The sequence below is a fragment of the Borostomias antarcticus genome (genome assembly GCF_949987555.1).
Source record: "Borostomias antarcticus genome assembly, chromosome: 6".
Taxonomy (NCBI): domain Eukaryota; kingdom Metazoa; phylum Chordata; class Actinopteri; order Stomiiformes; family Stomiidae; genus Borostomias; species Borostomias antarcticus.
Genome location: NC_140239.1, coordinates 6,484,013 through 6,493,216, shown reverse-complemented (window position 1 = coordinate 6,493,216; position 9,204 = coordinate 6,484,013). Strand labels below are relative to the sequence as shown.

At 56.3% G+C, this 9,204-nt stretch overlaps 1 protein-coding gene across 1 annotated transcript in view; it reads right to left on the bottom strand.

Moving 5' to 3' along the window:
* dmxl1 (Dmx like 1) overlaps window positions 1-9,204 on the bottom strand; it is a 49,707-nt gene that overhangs the window by 10,092 nt on the left and 30,411 nt on the right. Inside the window, 10 exon segments of the mRNA XM_084439891.1 lie at window positions 262-353; window positions 356-562; window positions 935-1,020; window positions 1,130-1,281; window positions 1,556-1,779; window positions 2,607-2,858; window positions 3,621-3,742; window positions 5,504-5,580; window positions 6,042-6,233; window positions 7,763-8,850. Of these exon segments, the coding sequence (XP_084296017.1) occupies window positions 262-353; window positions 356-562; window positions 935-1,020; window positions 1,130-1,281; window positions 1,556-1,779; window positions 2,607-2,858; window positions 3,621-3,742; window positions 5,504-5,580; window positions 6,042-6,233; window positions 7,763-8,850 (2,492 nt within the window).

Here is a 9,204-nt window from a genome sequence, read left to right as displayed (position 1 = left end):
AAGAGAACGGGAGGGAGAGAGAGGAGAGGGGGAGAGAGGAGAGAGAGGAGGGCGAAAGTGGTGAGAGGGAAAGAGAGAGAAAGGAAAAGGAGAGAGGGGGGGGATTGGGAGAGAGGGGACAGAAAGAGAGAAGCAGAGAGAAAGAGAAGGAGAGAGAGAAAGAGAGGGAGAGGAAGTCAGCAGTTCACTGAGGTAGGATTTCATCACCTCCTCCCATCAACAGGCATAAAACACTTTCTTGCCGGAGCCTGATCAGCTGACAAGGTGACCACCCAGTGTCCCCGCCTGGCGGGGCTTCACATAGAGATAAATCAAATGCACCCCCTCCGGGCTCAGAATGGCTTGTGTAACTATGCCCACCTGAAGGGTGTGTTTGACGGCTCGAACAGGGCCTTGTGTCTGAGGATGGCGGGTCCGGCGGCGGAGCTGTCGTCCAGGGGGTGTGTGGAGATGTACTTGGGGGGCGGCCCCCCGAATATCTCCAGCCTCTTCAGCAGCACCTGCTCCCACCTCTGGAGGGTCTTCAGAACCGTGTGGCACAGGGGTGAGCCAACGGGCAGGTCTGGGGGGCGGGAACGAACACACACACACACACACACACACACACACACAGTCATACACAGACACACACATACATAGAAAGGCAGGCAGGCAGGCAGGCAGGCACGCGCACACACACACACAGTCATACACACACCGACACACACACATAGAAAGGCAGGCAGGCACGCACACACACACACACACCGACACACACATACACCACACACAGACACAGTTAAGGGGCACTCACATACACGCACACAGACAGACCAGACACACAGACAGACACACACACACACAGACACACACAGACAGACCACAGAGAACTCCGCCTTCTCAAGGCTCACACACTCAGCGGAGGAGAGAGAGAGAACGTGTGTGGGTTCCGTACCTAGCAGGTCGTGACCGGCCATGGGGTAGAACGACTTGAGGTTTCCCAGGACCAGCTGGACCATGGACAGACGCATCAGACACCAACTACACACACACACACACACACACACACAGTGAATTGAATTGATCCACCATGATGCGGCACAATACAGGTGAGCAGCTCTCTTGGTCTCGAGTCCCGGGGTAGCGGTACCTGTAGGAGTTGTGGTTGGAGTGTTCTCTGGCCGGGGAGTTGGCGTCGAACATGTCGTCGTACTCTTCCTCGTCCTCCTCTTCGTCGTCCTGGCTCCCCTGGCTCTCCTCGGAGTCGTACTCCACCCTGCTCTCGGACGGAGCGAGGAACGGCTGCAGGACACACACACACGCACGCACGCACGCGCACACACACACAGACGCACACACGCAGACATTCAGAAACACAGACACACACACAAACGCAAGCACACACACACACACAGAGATAGATGCACACACGCAAACACAAAGAAAGGTTATGTGCAACATTCAAACATTAATTGTAAACGCATACGCGTTTAAATAAAGTTTAATTTGCTTTTCAAAATGCGACACACGACGTTCGACGACCGCGGGGAGGGGATGGGCGGAGTTCCCCGGTTACCTTGGCGATGAAGTAGTCCCAAATGCTCAGCTCCGGGGGGACGAAGTGTTCCTTAAAGACGGACTCGTCCTGCTGCTCCGACGTCCGCCAGGGACAGGACGGGCTGTCCGGCTCCTCCCTCTCCGCCCCCGGCCTATCGGGGTCCTCCCTGGAGCCGCTCTGCGACGACGGCCGCAGCAGGAAGCGCCGCCGCCTCTGGCCCGCGTCGTCGCTGGACGGCGACACTGCGTCAAACACGGGCGGGGCTGTCAATAAAGTTGGACTGGGTTGAGCCGAGCCGAGCAGAACTCCACATGGGGGTTTTGTGAGCTTTGTGATGCAGACCTGCCTGTTATCGGCAGGTTTGTTTCAGGGGGTTGATTTTCTAAGTTTACAGGTTACAGTAATGTTCTTGTCCACTTCTTTAACGAGACAAACTAACAGCTGGATGGAACTGTCTTGTCTAGCTATAGCCGTGGTCCTGTCTCTGTCTCCCTGTCTGTCCCTCAGTCTCTGTCTCCCTGTCTGTCCCTCAGTCTCTGTCTCCCTGTCTGTCCCTCAGTGTCTCTCTCTGTCTCCCCGTCTGTCCCTCAGTGTCTGTCTGTCTCCCTGTTTGTCTCTGTCTCCCTGTCTGTCTCTGTCTCCCTGTCTGTCCCTCAGTGTCTGTCTCTGTCTCCCTGTCTGTCCCTCAGTGTCTCTCTCTGTCTCCCTGTCTGTCCCTCAGTGTCTCTCTCTGTCTCCCTGTCTGTCCCTCAGTGTCTGTGTCTCCCTGTCTGTCTCTGTCTCCCTGTCTGTCTCTGTCTCCCTGTCTGTCTCTGTCTCCCTGTCTGTCTCTCAGTGTCTGTCTCTGTCTCCCTGTCTGTCCCTCAGTGTCTCTCTGTCTCCCTGTCTGTCTCTCAGTGTCTCCCTGTCTGTCTCGGTCTCCCTGTCTGTCCCTCAGTGCCTGTCTCCCTGTCTGTCTGGCTATAGCCATGGTCTTGTCTCTGTCTCCCTGTCTGTCCCTCAGTCTCTGTCTCTCTTTACTCTGCGAGGGAGGGAGGGAGGGAGGGAGGGAGGGGGGTCATCGACCCACCTGGGCTGGGCCGGGCCGAGCCGGGCTTCTCCACCGCCGGTGTCCGGGCCCCGCCTCCGAACACGGCCGCCCACAGCTTGGCGTTGAGCGGGTGGGCCAGGATGCGGAAGAGCTGGTTGCTGGAGTGCGTGGCGAGGCCGTGGACGAAGAGGCTGAGGAAGACGGCGGTGAGGATCTCACACAGCAGCACCGACAGGCCGGGCTGGCTCTCCTCCCCCGCTGAGTTCAGCAGCCGGATCAGAGACACCATGCCTGGAGGGAGGGAGGGAGGGAGAGAGGGAGGAGGGAGGGAGGGAGGGTGGTGCGGGGGGTGGGTTGCAGGGAGAGAGGAAGGGAGGGAGGGAGGAAGAGAGGGTGGTGGGGGGGGTTGCAGGGAGAGAGGGAGGGAGGAAGAGAGGGGGTTTGCAGGGAGAGGAGGAAGAGAGGGTGGTGGGGGGAGTTTGCAGGGAGAGGAGGGAGGGAGGAAGAGAGGGTGGTGGGGGGAGTTTGCAGGGAGAGGAGGGAGGGAGGAAGAGAGGGTGGTGGGGGGGGGTTTGCAGGGAGAGGAGGGAGGGAGGGAGAGAGGGTGGTGGGGGGGTTGCAGGGAGAGGAGGGAGGGAGGGAGGGAGAGAGGGTGGTGGGGGGGTTGCAGGGAGAGGAGGGAGGGAGGGAGGGTGGTGGGGGGGGGTTTGCAGGGAGAGGAGGGAGGGAGGGAGAGAGGGTGGTGGGGGGGTTGCAGGGAGAGGAGGGAGGGAGGGAGAGAGGGTGGTGGGGGGGTTGCAGGGAGGGAGAGAGGGAGAGGAAGGGAAGGTGAACTGAGAGTGGAAGGAGGGAGGCTTCCACAAGATGATTCACCACCAGTTATATTATTATATTATTAACCGGACAGAATGTCTGGGATACGGGATAAACCGGTTTGGTCAGAGTGACCAAGGGCCACGCGCACACACACGCACACACACACACACAAGGGCCACACACAAGGGCCACACACACAGGCGAGCCAATGTTAGGGTCCGGATGCGCGGGGTCTACCTGGCCACTGTGCAGGGGAGGTGTTGGGCTGGACCGTGTCCTCCGTGTTGACTGTCCTGGTAGACTGGGTCTGGGACAGCAGCACACTCTGGTACACCATCCCAGTGAACTGGTTCACGTGACTGCAACACACACACACGCATGCACACACACACATATATGCACACACACGCAGACAGACAGACACAGACAGACAGACAGACACACACACACACACCCACAGACAGACAGACACACAGACACACACAGAAGAAAAAAGCTTTAAGGTCGACTTTAAGGTGTAAAAATGTAAAACACTGTACATGTTCTAGGGATCGTGGCCTGGGACCAAGGAAAACAGAGACACACTAGTAATAGTCAAAGCACACGCATAAACATCACTACCAAGAAGACGACGCTAACAGGAAGGAACGTCGCGCGGGCGGGCGTTAACAAACGCGCTAAATATGTCACTTTCTCCCCCGAATTCCGCGAGTTACCGGCCGACTCGGAGAGGCGGTTCTGTCAAACAGAGCTCCGTTAAAGAACATGAAACGCCGCGGCGGCGTCGGGCTGATGCTACGGCTGCGCCCGCCAACTAACGAACAAACGAACAAAGTCCCTCCGGTGATCATAAACAATTCAGCAGCAGACGAACAGATGCAGCGGCGAAGCTCGTCCCTACATCAAAGGGCTGGGAGCGGATGATGCACGGAGGAGGGGGGGGCAGAGGGGGGAACGTAGGTTCTCCGAGAGGAACGCCACGTACTGCCGTATCTCCGCGTGCTCTCGGCTAACACGGACGGCCGTGTTGGCTAATAACTCCTTCCCTAAGCCTCTGGTTCTGCGGAGCGTTAATTTGCGATAACCTGAACGCTGGCTAAAAGTGAAGGAGTCAGCTATTCTGCAGTTTTTCCAAGAATCCGGGACCACTTCCAACGACGCGTTCGGAATATGAATATGAATATTAATCGGAGGGTGTGTGTGTGTGTACTGTAGTCAACAGAGCAGGTTAGGGTAGATGGATTGTAGTGTTGTGAGCTACAGAGATATAGTAACACTCAAAACACCCCCCCCCCACTCATACACACTCTCCCATCACTGACCTATATAACACCCCTCAGATGTCACTGTTACACACACACACACACGCACGCACACACACGCACAGAAACACAGCTAGACATCTGCTATAATTGTGAAAACCCAGTGTCAACTTTTCTACAATCCGAATCAAATTAATGTTCACTTCAAATTATGAAGTCATTACTCATTAGCCCAACAAAGAGGGTGTTAAATCAGGCTAATTTGCTCTGACTGCAGCGTCTGTGTCCATTGAGACGGGCTGTGCTAAGATGGGGGAGGGTTGTTTAAACTCCTCGCTAGACCTTATTCCCTCAAACGTCGGTATGCTGAGAGACAGACAGACAGATGGACAGACAAGTCCTACCACGATCGTCCCTCTTAAGCGCCTATCGTATTTGTATATTGTTATCCGTCCACTTTGCCTTCAGCACTAGATTATGCTCTTAGTCGCTTGTTTTAGAAACGGGATGCACTTGTGTTTTATGGAAAGTAGAAGCGCATTGGCTTTTCCTACGTCAAATGCAATTATTGTAAATTGCTTGGGATAAAAGCGTCAGCTAAATGACTAATGTAATGTAAACAAGCAGCTAGACAGACAGACAACAATCACAAAGTCTCTGAAACACCCCAACAGGCCTCGGCTCTCAACTCTACCACGTGGATCAGAATCACTCTCTCTCCGTGTTGTATTGTGGGAGTTTTTTCCCCCGCAGGGCGTGAACGTGAAGAGGGGGACGTTTCTGGGTCAGATGTAACCCGAGCGGAACAGCCCGGAGGCGGCGCTAGACCCCCGGGGGCGGGGGGGGGGGGGATCTCACCTGTAGTTGTGTCCGTCACACAGGCACTGGTAGATGCAGGCGGACAGGGAGGCGGCCAGGGTGTGCATCACGTAGATCTGCAGGAAGACCGGCTGTCAGTCAGAGTCAAGACAAGCGAGGAGCGACTGCAGTACGACGTTTCCTCAAAATACACACTGTGGACCGCGCACTTAAAGAGGAGCTAGCCTGGACTGAGCCATAGGGCTTGGGTGTTTTTGGATGGGTAGCTTTTTTTTTTTTTTTAAATGATTTGTAGTTTATTAAATTTGTCGTTTTTATAACAAACCCAAACAACATACACACAACACAAGAAACCACCAAGGCAAAACAAAAATGTACAAAGTAAAATGAAAAATTAAATAAAATTAAACGAAAACAATGCCTTGGAGTGCCTTACTGGTCAAAGTAGCAATATAATATTAACATAAGGATCACTGGGGGCGGGGTAGCTTTGAATTCTCCTTGAATATCATCAAGAGAAAGACTGAACTAGTGTGAGTGTGTGTGTGTGTGAGTGTGTGTGTGTGTGTGTTCGGACCTCGTTGTTGACCACGTCGGGGTGCGGGGGCGAGTCCAGGGCATTGATGGTGTGCAGGATGTCGTGGGTCAGGTTGGTCAGATGGACGATGGGATTGGCCACCACGGTCTTGGCGCTGGCCGTGCAGGCCAATAGGAGAGGGACGGAGGCGTGGTGTAGGTAGGGGGCGACCGCCGATTGGACGCGGTCGTCCTGTAGGGATAAAACGGAGGTGTGACACGCACGCACGCACACACACACACACACACGCACGCACGCGCACACACACACAAACTACAAGGCGGAATAGATCAAACTAACAAGCACGACAACTCTGAACAACAAAGAGGGACGAAAATAGGAATACACAGCTTGGGTGGGCGGGTACAATGTCACTTCCTGTGACGGATCAGACGCAAGCTGCCGTGATGTCACCCAGCAGTGGACCACCCGGGCTGACAGGCCGTCGAGGAGATAGCGAGCGCGTGTGTGCACGTGTGTGTGCGCGTTCCCTGTGAGAGAGTGAGCGTGTGTGTGTGTGCGTTCCCTGTGATTTCGTCTGTCTGCATATCCGTCTGTCCGACTCCCTAAACACACGGAGGGGAGGGGGGGGGGGGGGGGGTGGTAAGAAGGTGGGACCGCCCGGAGGAGCTCGGCGAATCGTCTGCCGGCCGTCCGCCCGAATAGGAAGTCTGTTATCGTCTTGGACAGGAAGCCGTCTTGTGTGTGTGTGTCTGGAACAAAGAGCCTCAGACAGACAGAAGGACAGAGGCCTGGCTATCTCTCCGCTCACTCCTCTCTCTCCTCCATCCCTCAACCCTCGGAGGATCTGCAGCTGGAACAGGCGCGGCCGCCTCTGGCTTTCAAGGCCAATACTGCTAATTACTTTATTGAGTTTCTGGTCTCTCACTCTTTTTTTTTTCCCTTCTTCTCGGGTGCATTATTATGTTTTGAAGGGGATACGTGACTGTGGTGTGAATTTGCGGTCGCGTCGAATTGATCTGCGGGTGTATGTGTGTGTGTGTGTTTGCTTACTTTCAAGTGCGTGTGTCAGAGTGTATGTGTTTGTGTGTGTATGGTACAGTAGGTGTTTGTGTGTGTCTGCATATATTTGTGTGTGTTTGTGTGTGTAGTACAATAGGTGTTTTTGTGTGTGTGTTCTAGGTGTGTTTGTGTGTGTTACTGTGTGTGTGTGTGTTCTTGGTAGGTATTTGTGTGTTTGTTCCTGGTAGGTGTTTCTGTGTGTGTGTGTGTGTGTGTGTGTATAGTACAATAAGTGTTTCTGTGTGTGTGTTCTTGGTGTGCGTGTGTGTTCCTGGTGTGTGTGTTCCTGGTAGGTGTTTCTGTTTGTGTGTGTGTGTGTGTGTGCGTGTGTCTTCCTGGTCTTGTAGGTGTTTCTGTGTGTGTGTGTGTGTGTGTGTGTGTGTGTCTTCCTGGTATTGTAGGTGTTTGTGTGTGTGTTTCTAAGTATGCGCGTGTCTGCGTCTCTTCCTGGTATTGTAGAGTAGGTGTTTCTGTGTGTGCGTGTGAGTGTGTGTGTGTATGTATGTATGCGTGTGTGTGCGTATGTATGTGTGTGTGTGCGTGCGTGTGTGTGTGTGTGTGTGCTTGTGTGTGTGTGTGTGTGTGTGCTTGTGTGTGTGTGTGTACGCGTGCGTATGCGTGTGTGTGTCTTCCTGGTATTGTAGGTGTTTCTGTGTGTGTGTGTGTGTATGTATGTGTGAGAGTGTGTGTTCCCCTACCTGCTGGGCCTCCTGTAGCAGCAGGATGAGCTCCATGCGTACGGAGGCCAGTCCTCCCCCGTGGGAGCCGTGGAGGCTGCAGTAGCTCAGGAACATGCGCAGCAGCTGCTGGTTGCTCTGGAGCCAGTGTCTCCTCGTCCGGCGGACCCCGCCTCCAGGCCCCTCCCCCTCCTCTGGCTCCGCCTCTCCGCCGTCCTCCGCCCCCTCCTCTCCTCCGCGGGCGGGCGGCTCGGGCGGGCGGGGCTTGTAGCCGCAGCACCTCTTCAGCGCCAGCACCTCCCGCTCCAGCCAATGGCAGAGCTGGTAGCGCAGCTTGCCGCCGTCCAGCTCGTAGCCCGTGGACAGCGTCCGCAGCTCCGTGGTCAGGATCTTCAGGCAGGCGCCGAACTTCAGCTGCGCCGCCACGATGTCCTCCGACGGCGCGATGATGTCGTCGTCGTCGTCCACCGGTGGCGGCGAGACGGCGTCCTGCGTGTCCTGGAACACGCCGCTGCTGTTGTCGGCGGCGGTCTGGGCGTCCCCGCGGCTCTTGCGCTCCTCTCCGTCCTCGTCCTCCTCCTCCTCGTCCCACTTCAGCTCCAGGGGTTCGTCGAGCGCCGCCGGCGAGGGCTGGCTCCAGTCGAAGCTCAGCACCGAGTCCGAGCGGCTGTTGGACAGGCTCCCCGACCGCGACTCGAAGCCGTTCAGCACCGGCTGCGACCAATCCGCCGACCCGCCGGCCTTCTTGAAAGCCCCGCCTTCCTCCTCCCCGGTGCCCGGGTCATCGGCGGCGGTGGCGGCGGGGTGGGGGAGGGGCCGGGGGCGTGTGCGGACCCTGGGCATCTTGGACAGCACCTCCAGCGCCAGCATGGGGCAGCCGGCCTGTAGGTGGGCGTGGGCGGCCGTGAAGAACAGCCGGCGCTCCTCCAGGGTGACGGAGTCGGCGCGGCGGCCCTCGGCGGTCAGCGCCACACGGGCGCGGTCCGAGGAGGAGTCCAGGTGGCGGCGCAGCAGCAGGGGGTGCGTGCGGAGGTAGGTGTAGAAGTTGAACACCGCTGGGTTGCAGGGCGAAGAGGAGGAGGAGGAGGAAGAGGAGGAGGGGGAGGAGCCTGCGAGGAGGGACGTGTACGACAACGTGGTTATTTTGTGTTTGGCGGCGATGTGGCGACTCAGGGTGTGTGTGTGTGTGTGTTTTTGTATCTGTGTTGGTGGCAGAGCTGGCACTGGTGTGTGTGTGTGTATGTGTGTGTAAGAGAGAGTGTGTACCTGTGTTGGTGGCAGAGCTGGTACTGGGGTGTGTGTGTGTGCGTGCGTGCATACGTGTGTAACTGGCAGAGCTTGTACTGGGGTGTGTGTGCATGCGTGTGTACCTGTGTTGGACCTGTGTTGGTGGCAGAGCTGGTGCTGGTCTGTGTGTGTGTGTGTGTGTGTGTGTGTGCGTACCTGTGTTGGTGGCAGAGCTG